At 36.6% G+C, this 24,286-nt stretch overlaps 1 protein-coding gene across 3 annotated transcripts in view; it reads left to right on the forward strand.

The window, feature by feature from the left end:
- The window catches only part of LOC128993840 (pleckstrin homology domain-containing family G member 4B-like), a 434,838-nt gene that overhangs the window by 140,635 nt on the left and 269,917 nt on the right, over nucleotides 1-24,286 (forward strand). For all 3 annotated transcript variants that reach the window (XM_054417888.1, XM_054417889.1, XM_054417890.1), the window contains exon 3: nucleotides 22,257-22,460. In XM_054417888.1, the coding sequence (XP_054273863.1) occupies nucleotides 22,257-22,460 (204 nt within the window). The remainder of the gene's footprint in view (nucleotides 1-22,256; nucleotides 22,461-24,286) is intronic.

Consider the following 24,286-nt stretch of genomic DNA (forward strand, 5'->3'; position numbering starts at 1 on the left):
TAGTGTACGGACTATCTAGCTATATAGACGAACGCACAGAATGGAGATAGGTCTATCGTTGATCCGTTCAGTCCAATCCCCTCTGCTATTTCACGCGTGTTATATTTTAATGGCCAAGCTCAGATTTGTCAGGAGTTTATTCAAAGATTGTGATTAAGATAGTCTTTCCTTGATGGTCACGGTTTTGAGAAAACAGATAGTTTCTTATTAACGTTAATGCTATGCTAAGTCATAAATATAAACTGATGTTGAAATATTTTCTTGACTACTATGATACGCTTATTGAAAAAAAGATTAGGGAATGGCATTACCACCTGGAAGTTTTTATGAATGAGTTTGTTTCATTCAAGTTTTATTTTGACAATTTTATTAACTTTCTTATACTACGTGAGTAGAATAAATCTCTAATGGTACTCTTGTTATAAAATTTCTACAGCGTTTGTTTTTTCAGATTCATTAAACTGTCAAGGTTCAGTTTTGTTATGTGTCTATTATCATTTTGTGGAATTAAGCAATATTTTAGTACGGTAAGAAGTAAACTCATCATAAGTAAAGACACTCCAAAAGCATTTTCCCCAACAAAAATTAAAATTGTTCCATATATGTAAGTCGTTATTTATGGTTATCAAACGGTTTATCAAACGGTTTATCAAACAAGGTTTTGACAACCAATTTCCGAGTCTTTATTAAATTTAAGTGGCATCCATATAGATAGTCCATAGTTGAACAAAGTAACATTTCCTATAAAACTCTAACGGAAAATGTCAACTAAAATACTGAGAACAAATCAACTTACCTCTTAGCGAAACGTTGCAACGATGCATATCGTACGCAGCGTAAAATAGTGTTTGCTGTCAGCGCTAATGCGCAATCGACTGATAATGCGTGTAAAATGGTCAATAGCGTCGGCGGCACCGCGTCAAATGGCGCCGTAAGCGACTCCTCCGGTCACACATTGATAACGCCAATTTTATGCCTCTTCCACTTTACGACCTTGTTGGGGAAATTGCAATGGCTCAATTGATCGCAGTTTCCTTGAGGTAGGTTAATTCATTGTCTGCAACGGTTGTGATTTTGTTTGTTTTCAGTTGTTGTAGTAATTTGTGTCACTGTGAGTATTAGATTAGTATACAGGGTGGCTGAAAAGTAACTTGCACCCCCCCCCCCCCTTAACTGTTCAACCATTTGAGATATTTGAAATCGGTTTGCGGCAACATATGAGGGGCTACAATAATTATGGTCAATTTTGAAAATTTTGCCCTTAGGGGTAGCGGGGGTAGGAGGTAGCTCAACATTTTCAAATGACAAGTATAGTCGAGTTTGGTATCATTTTACAGGTCTTGACGAAACATAAAAATTGACATAAAGAAAACCAAAATCGGCTCACTAATAACAAAATGGCACCCTAAATCGTTTCAAATCCAAATAACCATGAGGGTGGCAAAAAATTAACTTGCACCCTCATTAACTTTTTAACTATTTGAGATATTTGAAATCGGTTTGCGGCAACTTGTTTGGATATGAAGGGCGACAATAATTATGGTAAGTTTTGAAAATTTTGCCCTTAGGGGTAGCGGAAGTAGGGGATAGCTCAAAATTTTCAAATAGCAAGTATAGTCGAGTTAGGTATCATTTTGTAGGTCTTGACGAAACATAACAATTAACATAAAGGAAATAGAAATCGGACCATTAATAACAAAATGGCAGTTCAAAATTACTTTAAATAACCATTGTCTCAATAATTTTTAGCTGCCATTTTGTTATTACTGGTCCTATTTCTATTTTCTTTATGTTATTTGTTATGTTTCATCAAGACCTGTAAAATGATACCAAACTCGACTATACTTGCTGTTTAAAAATTTGGGCCCCATACCCCCGCTACCCCTAAGGGCAAAATTTTCAAAACTGACCATAATTATTGTAGCCATTCATTTCCAAACAAGTTGCCGCAAACCGATTTCAAATATCTCAAATAGTTAAAAAGTTAAAGAGGGTGTAAGTTAATTTTTAGGGCGCCATTTTGTTATTAGTAAGCCGATTTTGGTTTTCTTTATGTCAATTTTTATGTTTCGTCAAGACCTGTAAAATGATACCAATCTCGACTATACTTGTCATTTGAATATTTTGAGCTACCCCCTACCCCCGCTACCCCTAAGGGCAAAATTTTCAAAATTGACCATAATTATTGTAGCCCCTCATATCTAAGAAGGTTGCCGCAAACCGATTTCAAATATCTCAAATGGTTTAAAAGTTAATGGGGGGTGCAAGTTACTTTTCAGCCACCCTGTATACTGCAACAACGATGTATCGATAAAAACTTGTGACACAGAGAATTATGTAGCTTAACAGTGTAACAGTTTGCACGAATGATTATGAATATGTCTACAACTTATCGGCATTTTCACATCGTTCATCATGCACGGCTGCTATAAAGCAGGTAGTGGTGCCGACATGTGTACAGGGAGAAAGCTTCATTTGTCACTGAGCAAGGATGTTTGTAATATTTTGATCTTATCTGCAGCCAATGTATCAGAGAGAGAAGTATAAATCGTAACATCTGCCGACTCCGCGGTCGCAGCTATATACAATATACAGAGATAGCTGCTAGCTTTGGTGAAGCAAGTTTGGCTTTGGAAACGTTGTTGCTTACATTGGGAGCTCAGTTTGAATTCTCATATTTTGGGTGGATTTTTTTTCAGGTATCGTCGATAAAATGTATTTCCCTTGTGTTCCATGTAATGTTAATGTTTGAAACAGCAGAAAATCTGGTTAAGGTATATATTTTTCGTCAATGGACCTCCATGGGTTTTAAGCTAATGTAATTTATTTTTAAAATTTTAATTGGTTTGGATCAAAGACGTTTTGTTGTCAACTTGTCAATGGATAACGAAGGATATTGGTGTTCTTTTCTATTTCCCTCCATTGAATTACTTTTGGAATATCGTAGTTTTTCTTCATATAAAGCCGATTAAGTGACAAATAACAATCTTTGTCTTCATTTATATCAATAGGGAAACTCCTACTGAGTTTGTTTTAACAACTTGAGTTATTTGTGGCTTCTATCTGTATATACCATAGGCAATAAAGGGTGGAAAAAAAGTCTCGGGACGGTTAAATATTTCTACAAGTAATATGATAGAGCTTCAAAACTTAATAGGCTACACTCTACACAGTTACTGGACATTAAGATTATTTTAATACATTATTCCAAATTTATTGCTACCATTGTGATTTTTCTTATAAAATAGCAAAGTTACTTGCAACGCTTACACTTGATAAACTTTTGTCAACCTTGTTGACAAGCGAATGGGAGAAAGTATGTGTCTGATTTCAGGTACCCTTTATTTTCAATTGTGATTATTACGTGTCTTTGTACAGTATTGCGTTTTAAAGTATGGTTTTTTCTATAACTTGGCTAAATTTATTGTTTTTAGCGATCATGACATGTTATCATGGATGAACTAACATACTAGTAGGCATAGTATTACTAATTATATCAGTAGTTCATCATATACGATTTTACTCACTATCTTTTACGTCTAAATTTATTTTTTTTTTGGAGTAATTAGCACACAAAATATAAGTGTGTAAGAAACACCCTGTGCATCATGCTACATTCCTCTGTCTATAAGTAACATTCCATGTTGGCAGTCACTGTTGTGCTTCAGACACAATAGGAGAGGAATCCATTGATGAGTGTAGAGTGTGTAGAAGAGCCTCTCGTTTCAATGATATAACATAACTGGACACTGCAACCCGTTGTTGCTACTTTTAGTGTTGCTTCTTTTGTCCAAATGACCTACATTTTTACCTCAGGTCAAATGATTTAACTTGTTCAAAAGACTGAGTATCACTTAATAGTGTTGGCAATATGAGTTGGTTAATAGTTGATTTGCAAAATGGATCTCAACAAATCGTCCTATCTATGATTATGGACGTGTTGGTGCAATTAATTGTACAGGGACACACATAACCCATCTTAATTTGATTTATATGATAACGATGTAGACAATTACAACGCGTTATATAAACACATGTAATAATAGCGATCAGTGAAGTCCAGTCACATCCATCATTGCCTCCTATTGCGCCTGATGATGACAGGTATGAGTGTTTGAAATTGATCGTAATTGTGTTTACTTTACTGTAAACATTTGCAATGTAAGTGTGTAACGCAGAATGTCTTTTCGCATAACCGTGTTTTATCGATATGTATAAATATATAGAATAGTTTTGGAAACCGTAAACATTTTCAAGAAAATCTGGGCGCGAATATTTTTGACTACCGTAAAAATGAAAGGAGATTCAAAAACATCTAGCTACAAGTTTAATTTACGACAATGAGTCATTTTAATTTATAACAGCAAGTAGTCTTCGTCATATCTTATGAGAACGATTATTGTTTTTGATATGACGCTTTGAAATCAAACTCTGGATACACTTTTTCCATAATCTTGAAAATGCTTTGGTGTATATTGAATATTCTTTCGATTAAAAGGTATTATAGCTTTATTGGTTCATCACTTGGTTTTCTAAAGGAAATATTTTTTTACTTTCAATCTATGTAAACTTTTTATCTCCCTCAAAATGAAAATCAATTTAACCGCAACACACTTTCCAACTTTCAACTCGTTACTCACGTTGGGTGGCGCAACGCGAATCAACCGAATATCTCGCCTAATGTGGTTGACGGTTGATATTAGAGCGGAGTGGAGCGAGCTGGCACAAGGGCGCGATAGATCATACAATAGGCCACGTGAGATAATGCGGCCCACGCACACGGCCTTGACATTTGGCGGGTAATCACGTGGCGAGCTAACTTTGGCGGGAAAATTTAGTTCAGGTGGAAATTATACAAAAGGTCGGTTCAGTTTAGTTTGTGATTGTTTGCAATAACTAAGGCATTAAAGGGTTAAAGTTTTGACGTACAAAGAAGTTGTTAGTAAAGTTTTTAAAAAGTTATCACTGTACTTGTTATAGTTTGAACTTACGATTTTGTTGTTGGAAAAGGTTTGAAATTCTAACCTCTTTTAACTTAGAAGTTGATATTCAATATGGTCCTAGGATTTGTGCGTGGAACGTTTGAATGTTATAACCCTCCATGCCATTCAAATGTTCTACGCACAGGCCCGGTACAGCACACGCATGAAATGTACTCATGCATTTTAAGTGACAGTACATTTTTGAGAGTGAACCCACAAAATCACTCGCCCAAAATACATTTTTAGGGAGAAGCGGCTTATAAGAATCATAAGCCGCCAGATCGTCAACGATTCATTGTCGACACTGTTGTCATAAGCGGCTATGATTAAAGCCAGATTTTCCCATCCTGAAAGGCCGGGGGATTTACAAAAAAATTGGGAGTTAGTCCAGTTTTAGTGTTATATATTCAATGCTATCACTCAGTTGCGGATTAAATGATGCTAGTTATCTGTTAGCTGACATTTTAAGGAATTACACTAAAGGCCATTCCTGTAACTTGTTTTTTGTTCAACAATTTCCACATAAAATGCAGTTGGTAGTTTGTCGGACTACGAATTTATGGTGGATTATATGTTCGTTTGCATACCGGCCCGCATTTATTATATGAGTTACCTACTATGGTTTATTTTGGAGTGCCTAAAAAGAGCTCAAAAACCCTGTAAAAAAAAATCCTGTACGCCCGTTCATACTTCATACCAGTTCAGTCCTAATTTATACGTCACACTCTCAAACCCAAAGTTTACGTGAACTGTATAATGCAAGAGTTAAAGAGTCCCCCAACCTCCTACGATATATTTCTTTGCTTACAAGTTCCTTGACACACTATCAAGTGTATCTACCACCCGGGGTAGTGTACGGTGGACAATGGTGCAGCAAACGACGAGAGCACGAGACCGCTGCTAGGTGCAACAGACAACAGATGATTGTGATGCAACAGCCTGTCGTGATCCCTGAGTGACGCCTTGTTAACAACTCACACTCACCTCAGACCTCCGGGCTGTAGTCATAATCGCGAGTACTAGCCGAGATTACCGGTCTACGCCTGCAAATACAGATGGGTGCAAAAGTAGGGATAGCTGAGCAGCGAAATGGTCATTGCTTGCCTAGTCCAAAACAAAGTCAAATTCTGTATTCACTCATCACATCTAGTGCACAAAGTACAAAGACTGGAGTGTCGTCATAAACTAAACCTAAACTAAATCTAATAAAGTTAACAGAAATAAAATGCCTCTTTAATAACCAGGAAAGATTTTATGATTCAGCGTCTAGTAATCAAAAGGTCGTCGGTTTGATACTGAAAAAAACAAAGTTTATTGGTGGTTCCAATCCGGACAAAGATGTCCATGCTCATTGGATCTCAAATAGGCTTCAACGAACATTTGGGCTTTCAAATAGGCTAGCCCTAGTTTATGAAACAGCTGATCTTGGCTGCTAACAAATGCATAATCTAATTCATTCAATAACCAACCTTCACCTATCTCCGCCTCCAAAATACGGCCAAGATATTAAAAAAGTAAACTGAAGTTACGAAAGATAGTGGAAATACACCAGGCCTGAATTGTCGCTTTGCGAAACCTGCTCAAGAGTTCAACGAATGAGTTGAGATCCAATAATTAAGAAAATTAGCGAATTTCGAAGTTATATATCGAAGGGTTCAAAGAGATAGTTTCCGAGTGATGGAATATTTTTTCGTCATAGTTTTTCACATGTGTCTACTGCCAAAGGATAGTTATGATTCACGAGATTGTATCTGTGTTAGCGTGTGAGTATCTAGTCCGTATACAATGTATATATAGTTTTATAAACAAACAATCAAGAAAAACTAAAAATACATTGTTTATTGTATTATCCATTTGCCTCTCCGACCAACTTTGTAAATAATTTTATAGCCTAAATACCGCTATAAATCATATTACTCCCCTCATCATGACAGTCGTTTAGCGAAAGCGTGAATCTAAGTCAATACTTGCATATAAAATGGACATAATCTAAAGTAGATTATGTGGAAGCTCATTAGCCTTGGAGGGATGTGGGTTGAGAGCAAGTGGATAGGATCGTCATCAGCATAACCAGTTGTATGTGAGCGACAAACTAGTCTAGACCCTAGTGTATAACTCGGTTAACAAGGTAATGTGGATGTAAATATTGTATTTTTAAAATGTATTGTTTGAAATAAAAACTATAAAAATAATATCGAGTTTATTGAACGTTGCGCTATTATTATTCGAAATATCTTGTACAAGTTACAGGGGTGGACAATATTGCCATGGCAATATGGGCAACCCTAGTTTCCACCAGTAGGTCTATTATTTAGAAAGCTGTGTTCTGCCTATGCTTATATTACTGTTTATTTATGTTATTAATTAAGTTATTTATGTTCTGTTTATATTACTGTGGTCGTTGAACAATAAGCCGTCTTATAAATTTAACTTCGTTAAACAGTTGTGGTATCCGACGGAAATAAGTGATTCACATTCGCACACTCTGTCGGTGGATGAATTGAACTACGTCCATTTTGAATCAAAATCGGGTGACAACTTTAACATGAGGACTGATTGTCTAGTTCTATGAAGGTTTTAAAGGTTCTACGTAATAGTTGCTGAAATGTACATTACCCAATTTCACCCCCTAAAGACTTAGAACTATTAAATTACTATACAATATGTTTACGAAACGAATCCAATGATATCAGCGAAACTATTACAGCAACAAACAATAACAACAAATCTCAAACTGTGGCGAACCCATTACGGGAAAGTGTAATGAAACTTTTAATCGGTCGGCGGGGAAAGTGTGAACTGTGAACAATGAGTGTACATAGTTGTGGCACGGGAACGATACCGATTCACACAAGGTCACTAGGAGAGAGCACGGAGATTACATACAGGAAATCTACATCCAATAATTGGCTACTTGCCTGTGACCGATCGGCAAATTGATTTCGTGCTACACATATAGTGAGAACAGCTTAAGTGTTTTCTAAAGTGCATAAGCGAATTTCACTTTCCCTGATCCATATGCAAGTCGCACGAGTCGCATTTGGTTCTGTTGTGTTTCTAGAGTTTAATTTGTGGGGGTTTAGTAGTCGATTTGTGCTGGGTATAGCATGCCCATTGGTTAAACGAGTTTCATACGAAAACACTTAATAAAATCCTTTGGTGTTTGTATACAAAAAAATAATCAAATGAATTTAAATTATACTGGGTTGTATGGTTGTATTTAACTATGGATGAAAATGGAAAGCGTCTTCCTTTCTCCATATTAGAGTAGGTTGATGGTGATGAATAATGTACTCTGTAAAAAATATAAGTTATTGTAGCGTTTTCTAAAATATATGATCAATTATCAATTATTGAGATGGGACTCACCCTAGTCGCGTATATCAACCTAAATGTGAGTGGTAAAGGATGAGTGTAGAATGATTTCAGATGATCTGTGTAGCTTTGTTAATGACTAATATGAGCTTGTTTAAACAGTCATGATAATTCATTTTAAGCCCAATGATACGGAACAGCTGGGTCCAGTTTCGAACCATCAAAAAGCTACTGACGATATTCTCAGGATCGAACCGGCGATCTTTTAATTGTTGTTGGGCGAGCACTTTAAGCAGTCAGCTACCCTGCCAGCTATTTATCATTGAGACCAACTGTATAGTTATTGGTTGAAAGAATTTCCTGTAAAATTTCCTTCACCTTACATCACATATTTAAACCACCCCCTTATACAAATAGAAATACCCTTCCTTTAAGAAGCATTATCAATCGCACTAAATCGCACATTACTGTTATTACTAAGTCGTAAAAGTTTACGAATACATTACAATTCTCATTGAGACCCCCATCAAGACTTCCCCTCTTAAAATTATTGTTTCCGCCCACAGAATTAGACTCTCATCCTGCAGCCCCTGAGATGCGTTAGGTCAGGATAATGATCTTTATTGCCATTCATTCAAAAAAGCAGGAATGGGCCATTAGTGGGTGACCATATGCGGGTGACATAAAAGCGGTTGCGGCGATGGGTCTCCAGGGTGAAGTCTAGACAGTTTCAGCTGGTCGTCAGCTGTTTTTTACCTGGACCAGTCACGTGATTGTGTTCATTGTTGTCTGATCGTCTTCTAAAGTTTAATGGACCCTCCATATGTGTGTCCAATGTCATAACCTGAGCACGAGTTTAGGAACTGAACATACGTTATAGTTGAGATCGCAGTTGAATTGTTTTTGCAGACAGTTAATTTACAGTGGAAAATAATAATATTGATCAGGATAGGCCTACCGAATGTGGTAGTTCATGTTGTTCTGTAAACGGCCAAAGGTACAAAAACTCTATTTTATTGTCATTAAATAAAAACAATTTAAAGAAACATTGACTTTTAAATAGTGGATCGTTTTAAACTTTTAAAACCATCATAGTCTTTTACTAATGTTACAAACATATCATATAAAAACAATTAATCTATACAAATTATAGTTAATTTGTTTTAACACTATAATATACGTAACTTAAAAACCATATTACCAGTTGAACTTGTTAAACCACTATTACAGATTATTGTTCTGAATCTGCATAGTAGTTTAAAACTTCATATTTTCTAAAAGTTGTAAGTGATTTTCATCCAATCGATTACCATTAAACGAATAAGAAATACAATTTAACCGACAAAAGACGTTTTAATTTGTAGTTAGTTTGATCTTTGATTGCAAGCAGATTCTTTGAACCATAAAAAGTGTTTGCAATAACGTATCAATTTAAATTAGACAATTTATTCCATAAGAATACAAAACTTAGTTTTTTGTTTCTATCGTGTTTATGTTAATCACGCTAATTTTTCTGACGCGATAAATTCTGTTGGCAACCTGCCTCAATTGAACCTGAATTAATATTTGCGCTAATAAATATTAGTACAGTATTTAATTAACCCATAGACGATTTTATGACCAAGTTGAGGGCTGTGAAATACCCTCCTCATAATCACACAACCCATAAGCATGAGCATAAACCTTCTGTCTATTTAATTTTCAATTCCCATTGAATTTACTGAAGTTAAATTAGAAGAATTCGTCGTAATAACTTTAAAGTCTCATTAATCATGTTTCATTTAACACACAACTAGCCTCGACCGTTTCATGGTCTGGGCCAAGGTGTTGGTTGTTGACCCTGCAGCTCAGTATGGTAATTAACAACTTCATCAGACCGTGCATGATTGTACAGACAATGGTCAGTGTTGCAGCGTCACGCAGACATAGGCGGCTAGACGTCCAGACAAACATCAGACAGTGATTAGAGTTATAGTTGACCGAGGCGAAGATGAAGTGGTCTAGGGGGTTGTAGAATGCTTAGAGATAAAAGTTCTAGCTGACCGTGGCAAAGATGAAGTGGTTTAGGGGTGAAGAGTGCATATTAGAGTTGTGGTTAACCGAGGCAAGGATAAAGTGTTTAAGGGATGGAGAGTGCATGGAGATTAAAGTTATCGTTGACCGAGGCAAAGATGAAGTGATCTAAGAGGTGGAGAGTGCATGGAGATTAGAGTTCTAGTTGACCGAGTAGTATTTCATTGACTTGATCACCAGCTGCAGGGGTTTTTTAACTTTATCTGATTTTCCAGCTTCTGCTTGTAAGTCACTAACAGCTAAAATATTATATAACGATACAGGGTTTCTAGCTGCAATTCTGACTAGACATTCATTTTTTAATCACAATCCTGTACTTCAAAAACATTTGTCCATACTGCTGACTCTTCTTTGAACTATAGGACGAATACTAATCCCTACATTTTTGTTTGCATCTCCCACGGCCGTGATCTCCGCCCTTGACCGCCGGCCTCTGCTTTGTTAGAGTTATATTTCGCAGTTTTGTAAGTCTAATGAGTAGGTCTGGACTCTGACTCACTCCACTTAACCTTCGCTTTGAGGTAGGCCGGCAAATGCTGCACTTGTACTGTACCGCCACTTCACCAAGAATTGCAGATTTCAGTAAAACAAAGATGTGATTGATACTTTAACATTGAGGTGGTCAGTTCTTCGTAAGGTTAAGCACAAAATATTGATTTTACGTGAAAGGTGATTTCAACTCCGAGTTTTGTGTATTCATTCGTTAGTGCTGTGTATTAGGCCCGGCTGGTTTATTTATTACATTTTAAGGAAGAAGAGCTTGAGAATCAGAGCTCCATGGTGGGGTTTTGATCTGGTTCAGATTGTCCTAATCACCAACGGCTGTAGATATGGAAATACCATCGTCCAATCATGTGGTGTATATCTCGTAAAAAAACTCGTAGATACAACAAACTATCATATACGATTATTAAATGACAATCTGGAATACAAAGATGGGTATTTGTAGCAGGGGAGGAAAGTTTCACCCGCATAAAAAAAAAACTTATTCATTAACATCCTTATGATAATTTCTTTAGCGATGGTATTAAAATGTGCTACACGTACATAAAGTAAAATGTCTTAGTAATTAGGTGTAAAGAGAGAAGGCTTAATGTGTCTTCAGCAATGTGTGATGTTAGGTAGGTCTTGGTTAGTTGGTGTTTACCTTGTGCACTTCAACATCATACAGTTTTAACGTGTTTGAAAACGAATCGTTCAGAACCGTGCTATTTTCATGCTCTAAGCACCAATATATCGCTCAACCCGTTACAATTACTATCACTTTGAGCGTTTATAGATGTCGGTTAGTTCCGGCGTGGGAACACGGACGACAAATGTCGCGGGCGCCGTACAAGGAGATCTGTCGCATGTCGCAGCGTGAGCCACGCCGACCTCTGACCCAGACCCCGCGGCTCTACGTATCTCGGCCACCATCTGATCTCAACTATCAGTGTCCTCTTTGGAATATTGCAACGTCATCTGGCAAACCTTAGCCCTTACCAGACATAAGTCGTAACAATCCCTTGCGAGTGCTAAGGGTTGCACCTTGCTTTCTGCTTCCTTTCCATGAGAATATATCTACGTCAGCCGACAATCCTGAGTTGCTCACTCCAGACAGTTATTTGAACAAGCACGTGTAAGTACTTCGTATTTGGAATAACAGCTGGTCACCTAAAGGGGTGTAATGCTCATTTACTTAACAAGGTTACCATTTCGATCCTGAGAAAAGTCAGGAGCTTTTTGATGGTTCGTAGCCGGACCCAGCTGTCCTTCTCCGTTAGGCTCGTAATAAATAGTATTGGCAAAAAAACGCAGATTCTAACCAGTAAGAAAGTCATCATCTCATCCAGGATCTAGTATCTTTTAGTCATCTTCGCTTTTAAACACTCACTCTAGTCCGTCGTCATACAAATACTGTACTAACTACAACTCAACTCCTTTATCTTGCTTATTTATTTTGTAATTTGTTTTTGGAACTCCTAGAAATCGGATAATTTGAAACTTTATTTATGTAACTTCGTTTAAATTAGCGATACAATCGTGACCTTTGGAACATTAACTGATTTAAATTAGTTCCTCCAAATATCAAGGAATAACAAAAACGTGTACGTAATTATCAATTATCAATTATTTAAGATTGGGACGCCACTATGTGCGTATTTTAACCCAAATATGAGTGAAGGATGAGTGTAGGATGAGTGGCGCGATCTTGTAGTCTTGTTAGTGACTAAGGTCGACATGTTCCTTAGACACAGCTGTTAATTAATAGCCCATACAGCTAATGGCAACTAAGGGACCTACAGTTTATAGTGGAATCCGAACCACATTTTTCCTTGTAATTTACGAATTGGTCTAATTATCAGGATAGTACTGCGGATAGTCGTAGTACTCACTAGTGCGGACGTTAATCCACACCAGGGAGCATCAATACCACTTTGAAATTAGTTCGAGTATTGAAATAAACCTATCGAGACAGTCAATGTAACATGTTTAATAACCTAACATTGTTTATATATAATCTTGGTCTTTTATTAATTCGGTTTTATAACTTGGTTACATTTCTCCAACTCAAATGATTCTCAAGTATTACATCTAGGTTATTTGCTTAAGTATTTTGTATCTGGTTTAAACAGAACTTTCTTGCAACCATAGCCTTGTTGAAACACCTAAGAAGACTCGCAAGAAGTCATAACCGCCTCTCGACCGCGGCACTCGCCTTCAATCTGCTCGGAATGTATGACTAGGATATTCCAGCTAGTTTATAGATTCGGCTCGAATCATGACCTCCCCTACATGGCGAGATGACTGCGAGAGGTTTATGTTCACTAACGGTAAACGCAATAATTGTCAAGCGCTGGATTCTTAGACCATCTCCTGTGATGGCAAAAACATCACCCACTTTTACCATAAGATGAGGTTTGTTGGCTCTAAATAGGTGAATATTTTAACTAGTCATGTGTCTTTGAGCGTATGTTGTTCTAGATTAAAAAATATCTTGAGTCAAATCGGTTTGGAACTTCAGTTTTTTTAATTTATTTTTTGCAGTGGTATTTTTTACAGTTACAATTACTTTTTAAATGCAGAACACGAAGTGTTTTGAGTTTACTATGGCAGTTATCAGTAACTTTTAATAGTACATGTATGTACATTAGTTTGGTATTTGAATTGGATTGGATTAGATACGATTCGTAAGATTTCGGACCATAAAGGTGTACATTTGAAAGCCACGATGAGTTTTGACGGAATATGACAGATTTATTAGTAGCCTAAGATTCGTTTTGTTTTTGTCTGGGCCATTTATTGGAAGACTAATAATCAAGGACAGCTATACGCATATTTTTCTCAGCATCTTCTTGTTACAGCAAAATATCGTCGTCTCTCCCCCTAGTTTGTGAATTCTAGCTGACATCACATCTCGTTCACATGGTTGAGCACAAATTCGCATTATTAATAGCCGCCCTTTGGGTAGATTTACAGCTGCAGATTTATACAGGACGTGTTATTAGCCTACGCATGTCGTGGGTCCGAGGACCAATCGTCCGTAAAAGAGGCGGGAAGCGGGAAGCGCTCGCCGGAAAATTGGAGGGAACTGGAGTAATGGACTGATGACAGAGGGAGACGCAGTGATGGGATTACTACGTAAATCAGCTGTTTTGACGTGGACAGCCGCTCATTCATGTTGTTTGATAGAAAGTCTTCATCAAAACTGGTTGAGGAGGGTTGGTAGATAAAGTTTACTTGCAAAGAAAGTTAATAGTTTTTTTTGTTTGGTTATAGGTTGGATTTTTAAACTTAGTGAGACTGGTATGTTTTAAGGAAAAGAATATAGGTGTGTTGAAACTTAGGGTTTTATATATAGACGCATTGTTATACATAAATAACTGTGGATATTTGACTGTCGATATTTGATTTAGTTGGGAAAGCATTAAACGATTCATTTATCCCAGCTACAGAAAATAAATTAGGTCCCATTGTGATTGGTGAACTGTAAATGGTATTATTCCATGCATATTTAAAAGATTAAAAATATACTTCTCCCCTGACTATATCTACATAAATTAGAAAAAGATAGCGTTTTACATCAATGGATACAGTTCTGGACAGGCTAGAATTTTAGCAGCTAGCCGATATGTTTTTTTGGAAGAAGCTCTAACACTTTTTAGGATTCGTCCTAAACCATGAAAATTACACTTTGTACTTATGCAATTCAATATTTTAATAATAACGTAGGTGAGTATAGAAATAAAATGACCAAGAAGCTACACATTTTGTGTTTTATCGTCCTATAAATCTTACTCTCACTCCCACAGACGAACAAAAGCCAAATTATACTATCGTGCAGTAATAATTGCGTCTCATCGTCCAATCTACGGGACAACGGAGTCGGTCGACCGCGTCTAACCCAATCCTGGGAATTCCACCCCCAGAGGACAAAAAAGAATCAGCACCCTCAGACGAAATCGATCACCTCTTGATCTTGTCACAAAAATGGTTTCCATGTCGGCACACTTGTGAGTCCCCGCCGTGACCGGCGGGACGCGGGTGGCGAGGGTGGGCCCAACGGGATAACACCCCTGCAGGAAGGAACCTACCCTTGCACCGGGGATCTTAATTGCGGGTAACTCCATTGGCCACGGGCATTTATTGTAAGAGCTCTGTAAATAGCCCCTGGCGCTTCCTGGCATATGGTTCACGCTTTGAAGTGCAATCCATTTGCTATTCGCCATGCTCGTTGCCCGTAGTAGCCCCTCTGTTGAAGCTGTCCAGTGGGCTATTTATGTCGTTGGATATTTATAAAATGAATGCGTTTGCTCAAATTTTACTCCAAGTCCAAGTCCAAGTCTTGTCGACTGTGGCGACTTGCGCCACTTCTCTTGAAGTTCCTGCTTCCAATACAAAAGAAATTCGTTTCACTGGAGCTCTCCTTCTGTAGTTGTACAGTTGCCGTACATAATTAAACTTGGATATAAAGTTTGAAAAAAAAGAAAGAAGAAAAACCTTTAAATTGTCTGTAGAATAGTTTTACGGAATGTCCTTTAGTAAATTCTGTCAATGACTTTAATAGTTAAACATTCTTCTTCCCACATTTTGCTCATGTTTATAAGGTTAGCAGTCAAACGGTGAATTTTAATCGTACGCCGACTGGTAATTGTGAGCACTGTTATGAGGATATGTTGTTCAAACGTTTATTGCGGACATTTTCCACTGTTATGAGGATATGTTGTTCAAAAGTTTATTGCGGACATTTTCCATCACGAAAGTAAAAAACAATACACAACGTTTCGGGATCTGGAATCTGGGGTATGAGGATATGTTGTAGAGTAATTTATTTTTTTATAGAATATTACACAGATAGCAGTTAAATCTAAATAACGCAATCAACTCAAAAACCTAATGACGTAAATCGATTTCGTTGGTATTTTATTTACCCTTTATCGGAGTTTTAATCTTGCAGGTCTCTTCTAGCTTGAAAATATCACCGAATTAATTAATTATTTATTACAAATTACACATAATAATTGCAGTAAAAACAAACATGACGTGAAACCTAGTCATAAGTCGTTTACTAATCCCTTGTTGTTGCGTGAGCATATCATTTATTTACGTAACACCATCAGTCACAGTAAAGTAAATATTTGTGTCAAATACAGGTCAAAAGTGACGTAAGGTTCTGAGGAGATCTAAAACAAATATTCACTGAGTTGAAAACGATATCATTAAATATTTAAACAGCTACTAATAGGAAGACTAACGGTTAACTGATAAAAATACTCGTAACACGATATAGGGAATTATTCATAACTAAAAATACCCCCGCCGCAGCAAACCTGCAGACTAAGCGAATTTCCATTTGCCTGATTGGATTTAGACTAAAATGTCTCCTTAAAAATATCACATTTATTCCCTAGGCTATTTGAATAGAATCCGTTTAACACATACTTAGGTTTGCTGCAACAGGGAGGGTAAAAGTGTTTTTTTATGTAAAATGTTAATAGTTAGTAAGAAATAAAAACATTTTCCAAATTTGGGCAAAATATGTTAATAAACAAGCACACTACAACGGTTTACTTATTCTCCATAAGAATAACATGGGAATTTTAAATTAACAATTTTTTGGAATTTTCTCCGTAACCATTAGGCGCATTATAACGCTTCGATATACTAAATTATTTGTTTTTTTAAGCTCTACAAAATAGTTTGGAAAGAAATTTTAAAATTTTATGTTTTTTGTGTCAAAAATAGGAAAAACCCATTTTTACCCCATAAAACCCCCCGTAAACACCCGTTCCCATGGTCCGATCATGCTGGATCGCGAACTCGTTCGAATAAACGTAGGTTTACACGTTTGTACCAAATTTCATCAAAATCGGATCATTTTTGCTCGAGTTATCATGCTGATGGACATATATATATATATATATATATATATATATGAATTTGAACGGATGGTGTTTTTGGCCTCTAGGGACCTCAAAACGAAAAAAAAAATCGGTCCCGGGTCCAGGTCTTACCATGAGTACTACGGTAATAGCTTATTCCCTATATGGGAAATTCGCTAAAAAACGGATGGAAAATAAAAGATCTTATGGACGAAATGTTTTAATTCTGTTTTCATGTCTGAAAATACAAAAATGTTGGCAAATATATCTAAGGACATTGTTCATCGTAGCTAATTTACATGGATGGAATCAGTAATGGAATTCATAGTAAATGTTGTACCCAACTTAATGGTTTTGATGCGAAATGTTTTGCATAATACCAAAACATTATGCCTTTATGACATTTTGCACTCAACTTTTATAAAATTTAAAAGGTGGTATATATAAAACCACCTGGAAGAAGTAACGAATTTTGTAAAAGAACGAAATAAATCGTTTGCCCAAATAGACTAACTATCGGTGATTGTCTCTATAAAACCCCTCCTTCACTACAGGGGTTCTATCTTTTATGTTTCTTTTTATAGTCAGTAACCCCTTCTTTGTATTTACATTTTTTGAAAACGATTCTTAAGGGTTTATTCAAACAGTATAATGTGTGGCACTATAACCCTTCAATTGGACTCCGTTAAATCTAATTCCCAAGTGTTGTATAGGCTGTTCAAATTAAGATATTTCAAGTCGTTTTTAGAATCATTTAAGGAAAATAATTCAAAAGTTCTTGACACAATTGATTTCAAATCATTCTTCCAGTGTAATTGTAACCCTGTTCTTTCTGCAGTGAAGATTATCGAACAAAACCGACCCTATGTAATAAAGTACGGAGTTGACGTCTGTTTGTTTGCAGGGGAGATGGAATTTCTCTTAGAGGGTGCTCACAGCTCATGCCGCTCTTATACACTTCGCGATCGTGTCTTGTCTTCTTTGCTTTACACACCTTATCGCTATTGTTACAAATTGGATTACACAACCGTTAATTGAAACAACCTTAGATACACTAATATGAAGAAGACCTTTTATTACAATGGTAAAATGTAAACAGTTTTAGATGAAAATTACTTCAAATAAAACTCCAGAGTTAACTGTTTTTAAAATCGTTTTCTTTCTTGGATTCGTGGATTCGTCAACATTTTTATACACCATGAGAGTTATGTGAGAGTTATTTAGTTTTATTTTTCGCCGTGTTGCAGAGTTTGATCAAGTTGCGCGTACTCATGTTTGTGTCGATGTTTTGTTTATGTTGATGCAATGCTGCAACGGAACGAGTGAGCATTATGTGTCGTCAATTTAAGAAACCCAAGGAATCTAAACCGCCTCTCACGACGAAATCACAGCATGTCAATCGACCCAGAGTTGTCTGTTTGACACGACAATTGTATCACTCACAGTTTCATCAGACTCCATTCAACATTCAACTGAAATACCACCATTGCATTTACCTGCCCTGACCTAAAGGCCTTGCACAGATTAACCTTTGCGTTTCGGAAGGAAGAATGGATGACCTTTAGACGTTCTGAGACGACGCCATCTGGCCTGCTTCCATAGGAACTACGTCGGGAATATGGAGAAGTGGATAAATCATACTAGACTTGACAGCGGTAATTGGGTTAACTTGAAAGTGTGAATGTCTTGCAGACGTGTTAATCAGCAAACCAGTCTTAGTTTGATTTGTTGATGTACATGAAGTTATTAAGTAATTGTGTATCTTATACTGTTGGGAATTATGTAGCACAATACTTCCAATGATGAAGCTTCATTAATGAGCTTCGAGTTATATGCGAATCTAAACCCACTTCTCTGTACCTAACCTTACTGATTTAAATTCACATATTACATATATTAATTTAGCCTTTTACCTAGACATGACAGGTTGGTATACGAAAAAAATAGGGATTTTGCAGCAGGACAGTATGTTAGCAATTCTATTGAAAAGATAGTTGTTTATCATTAAATAAGCTACAACCTTAGCACGTAATAGGAATGTCAACAAACGTATAAAATTGAATCGTCTACTTCTCAGCAGGGTAATAAATTTGTCTACCACTTCGTAAGGAGTTATTTTATTTCGTCATTATAGCAATGAGTTAAATGACGTTGTATTTAATTCAATGTATAATTTACAAAGTGCGTTGGTGTAGGGTGGGTGTGGTGTACCCTTGGCATGCCTTCTTGTCCACAGGCAGTAGGAGTAAGTAAACTATGAGAAATTACCTATCAGATCTGCGACTGTCGAGGAATAAATGAGGGCAGATATATAAATCTGGACCTTGAACTTTGTCAGGGTCACACAGATGTTAGGCTACCCAAGCATCCGGGAGCAAAAATATCTGACAAACTTATGTGGGAGTCATCCAAAGTGTAATAGCTTTTGTTAGTACATAAATAATACTAACACTTGACTAATGGTCTCTAAATTTCGACTGAAATCGACCTGAATCGTCTTGGTTTTTTTTTACTTACATGCATAAATGCATCAACTATACTCTTGTACTCTTGGCAATAATATCGGAGTGCCCCTGAACACTAGGTAAAATACACAATGTTCAGGAGCACATATTGCCAAGGTAAGTAAGTTGAATTGTAAAAACTCTTTCGAACTAGTATATCTTAGACAATAGCTACAATATGACTGTATATGACACACAGGACAATGTGCACATATGGTATAGTTGATTAGCCATTTCATGGCTAATGGTTTTAGGTACTTACAAATTGATAATGGTTGTATTCCTTTATCAAGGAATATATATTGATGTTCCTCAATAAAGCTCCCCTTTCTAAAAATCCTTAATTGGCTTCATGAGGAATTCAACGGCTTAGAATATTTCTTTTCGTTTAAGACAAGATTGAAACATCAGCTGACAGTTAGTTTTAGCAATCATTTTAAATGTCCGTAAATATTCCAGGTTTTACTGTATATTATGTAATGATTACGGCTTTGTGCAGTTACGGACTGATATACAGCATCAAAGATTTCCAGAGTATTTTAAGATATGCTAATTATTTAAGGATTAGGTATTTTCCTTATGAAAGAGGCGAAAACCAATTCGAATCAGTTTGGAAAGATTTGTGATTGTAAATTCATAACATCTGTAATCCATGAACATAGTCTTCCTCGTAACTGTGTGAATTGAAAACGAAATGTGATTTTTTAAACCTTTCTATGTATACAACATACAACCGTGTGTCAACATAAAACCAATCTATAATCAATAGGTGAGACAGGTATGAGTAATTCAGGTTATCTCTCAGAGATAACCCAGTAATCCACTTGTATGGTGTAGTGTAATGGCTAATGTTCACAACAATTAAGGTTAACGTTTATCTTATCTGTGTAATATTTACCCCCTCATCCTGTACATCGCGATTGGTAGATAATGGTAGCAAGTAGTTGAATTACTGTGTTATGGTTCACCATTTAAAGTTTTCTGGCAATACCAGACTGGTCTTGTTTAGTTTTCAAGAAATTTATTTAATTACTACTAAATACCGATGATAAATGCTGATGATTCGTTTGTACTCTTGTGTACAATGTTTATGGTAGCAGAATTAATTTAAATGTTGAATCCACGTTTCGAGAATGTTCCCAGACCAATCTAAATCTGAGTTTCCCAACTCTCGGTTTCTCACGGCAGCGACACCCACCTATTAAATATCCATAAGCTACGGAGTGATTATTAAGTTGCGATTATGAACTCCTCACGTGATCAAGGTGACCTCTAATCCGATGGTTGATTGACATGCGTGTGTATGGGGAATGGCTCGGTAACTCTGTGGCTGCAGGAAATTCAAAATAATAATTACCATTAGTTGATTAGGGTTTGATGACTTTCGTAGCTTTACAATACTGTCATGTTTTGATTAAATTGTCGTATGACTTTCTGTGATGGGTTATGGCCAATTAGAAGACATTTCTTCTCTCCTGGAGACAAAAAAGTATAGTGTTTACTTAAATTTGAGAATCTAAAGCTTAATGTGAGCCGTAAACCAGCAAGTCATAGTTAGCGCAGCGGAGAGACAGTTAGAAGGTAGTGATAGTTGGCAAGATTTGTATCCAGGACTTCCAGGACAAAGGTTCTCTGCTGTAACCACCTGACTAGCCTCTTATGTTGGTACTATAAGCATTGATATACCATAATGGTTCATGGTATACATACAGTCAATGATATTAGTTTCAGTCTCGATACATTTTGTATCATTTAGAACATTTTGACACATCTCTTTTGTTTTTCTGGAATCCATAACAAAGGTGACACTTTGTATTTAATGATTACTTCAAAGCTACCTAAAACCCAATTCACTTTAATTTGCGTGAAGTTAAAAACTGTTCCAAAATGATAGTTACGAAGTATACAGCGTTTTTTTGAGATCAGCAGCCTCTTTCAAGTTTACATGTATTTGTTTATATATGGTTTCAAGATTTTGTGTGGATTGAATCAGACAAAAGACGGACCTGATATAGGAGAATTGTTTCCTTAAAACTTAGTAATTAAATTTGAGTATGGTTCGTTGTTCCATAATGATGAAGACGTCACGTCTTGCTAACCAATACGCAGGTACTTACCTGGTCGAATTAAACTTTCGTCACTGCAAAATAACTGTAAAGAAATTTCTCTAACACAACCTAGGAGATTTTTCACCTTAACTTAGATTTTGTGAAAACTGCGTGCACACATCTGAAATAATAGCGGTAACCTTTCCTGGCCCAATAGCGTCACCCTCTCTACCCTAACCCACTCACTAACCTCCACAACTCCCTGTACGAGTGTCGGATCCATGACACCATGTGGGAGGTCCTCCACTAAAGATAACACTTACCACCATAACCGCTTCCTCCTCGAACATGCTTTGTTCTCTCCCGGCACACAGGGTCTGATGTACCCTGTCGGAGACAATGAGGTTTGATTTCATCTCTGAGCTCCAGTTGAGACTCTCCAGTCTGAGGGAGGTAATTCATCTTGAGAATCTCCGGTGAGAGGCTGGAGTAGTCTCAGTAGCATTGAAGCAGTACCTCAACATAATCAGGCTAGCTGCTATATGGGACAGCAACTATCAAAATTTTAATCGTTTGTTGAAGTCATTTAAGACGGCAGATTTAGGCAAATTATAGTCTAACACACTGCTTACTAAAGCTATTTTTTAGCCAATTGTAATATTTAATACCTTTCAGTGAAATGGCCACCATACAAAGTAGGTATTTTAAGCCAAGTATGGAGATGAGTGTACAGTATGTGTGTGTTTATGTGGTCACCCAGAGTTGCGCGATCTTCAAAGGTTCACAAAGTAAGAGTGTAAAACCTCGCCTTTGGCCATTGGGAGATTAGGTGGTGGTGAATTATTAGCATTAGACTTTTTGGTTACCCCAGGCCTCTTTGCCGGTAGTTCTTATTAGTAGATTTGAATTTTGAACTTCTTTAATTTAGATTTTGGATTTTACACATATTTCAAAAATTTTCTCTTCTTGTAGGCCAAGACCGAGATAGAGCGACTGACGGACAAGTACTTCGGACCCTTGTACTCCAACTACCCTCGCACTCGCCCCGTGCTGGTCAGACAGGCCAGGGATCTGCTGGTGTGCAGCTACCATGGCAACACCGCCAGGTTTGAGGCGGAGTTTTGTCAACCTGCAGCGGCGTTGATGCAGGAGGTCATCCAGAGGTCGTTCATTGAGGTAAGACATTGTGTTTCTATACATTTAGAATATTTAGGTGTCTCCTCTCCACATGCAGGAGGTTAAGTCAGTCTGATGCAGGAGTTATCGACGACGATGTATCAAAGTATCATTTCATTATTTTTGTCTATGGTATTATTAATTTGACAACTATATCCAGAAAAATACTTTTTGCTGCATCATTAGAGTAAGATTTTTCAGCGCCTTAGATATCAGATACTATTTTGTTTTGCCACCATTATCTCTTTGAAAATTATTAGCCCGATCGACGACAGAATAAGTTTTTACTATTGATTGTAAATTACTGTATCTTATTCCTGGTTATTGAGTAATTGATTGAGTAGGATACTAAGTAATCCGTTCTTTTAGTAGGCAGGAAGATCTTCAGTAGACTGTTATTGAAATAAAGTCTAATTCGATATCTTATAGCAGTACAATACCATCCCTCAAAACTTTAGGGATTACAATCATGTCCTCTACGGCTATAGGTTTTGCTTGAACTGATCTAGTTTTATAAGTTTCTTTGATGTTCTTGTGTATCTTGATGTAGTATGTTCCCTACGATCGTTGTATTTTCACTTGATCAGCACGGGAGGTCATTCAAGGTCGTTACTTGAGATTTAGCCTATTAATTTCCAGCCAGGACTATAACTATATCCTGCAAGAATAATTCTCCTACACCAAAAGTAAATAATACAACATTTTGCCAAATTAATGTTAGTTAATCAACATTTCACCAAACCCATCTTTAGATTTTCCATCTAGTTACAAATCTTCCATCTCCAGAACACCAACGTCCACTCGACCCGAAGCTCCAACTCGAATTTATAGGGAGGTGAACGAACGACATTTCACAGTATCAAAGGAGACCCGACAATAGGATTGTAGGATTGTTGGACCGACAGGCGTACATACGACAAACAAATGGGACGGGAGGTATAAACAAGTCAAAAGACTAAATACCAAACCGGTACAGCGCCGAGTGGGGGTGGGGGTGGCCCAAACAAGCAATGTAGCGACGACACGACCGTAAATATGGTAAACCATACAGAAACATGTGTTCCTACCCAGGTGAACCATTCATTGTGGACCTGTGCGATCATAGATTTGAATGATGGTCGCTGAAGTTTGAATTGTTTGTTTGGTGAAATGTAGGAATGTTCGCCGTTATGGATTTTTGTTGAATTTCTTGTTTAGAAAATCTTATGCTTTTCATGCACAGTAATAACTGTGAGATTTCTCACTTGTTATATGGTCCGGACGATAAGATTGTAAATGCTGGACCAATTTACAACTAGATGTAAAACACATTAATTTTTTAACTGAAAAAAGGCACACAAGCTAATATTGTATTTATAATAAAAATAGCAAATTCAGTACAAGTTACTTTAGTTAACATTATTAACTAATGAACGTAATCTCAATTGCATTTATGTGCAGACTCTGGTCAAGTTTGATAATTAATTAGTAAAATAATAAACTGTACTTAATATATCCGTTCAATTACTATTGTATAACTCGTTTTACAGCGTTTTTAATTAATCATACGCTGTAAAATACAATTGTTCACCATCTATTATTTTCCAAACACCAATATTATTTTCTAAATAACTGTTTAATATAACACTTTTTTTCAAAATTTTATTTTAAAGTTTAAAACACGTTCATATAAAAAAACATACATACAGTTCTCCCGGGCATTGGCCAGGAGTACCTACTAACTATAGGAAAATTCACTAAAAGAAACATGTACTGTATTTATATTTGTATCACAAGTTATAGTTATCACTTATAGTTATGTAATGAAGCGAGTAATTTATATCATA

The sequence above is a fragment of the Macrosteles quadrilineatus genome, unplaced genomic scaffold (genome assembly GCF_028750875.1).
Source record: "Macrosteles quadrilineatus isolate MER2022 unplaced genomic scaffold, UCM_ALF_1.0 Scaffold_5__1_contigs__length_97177068, whole genome shotgun sequence".
Classification (NCBI taxonomy): Eukaryota; Metazoa; Arthropoda; class Insecta; order Hemiptera; family Cicadellidae; genus Macrosteles; species Macrosteles quadrilineatus.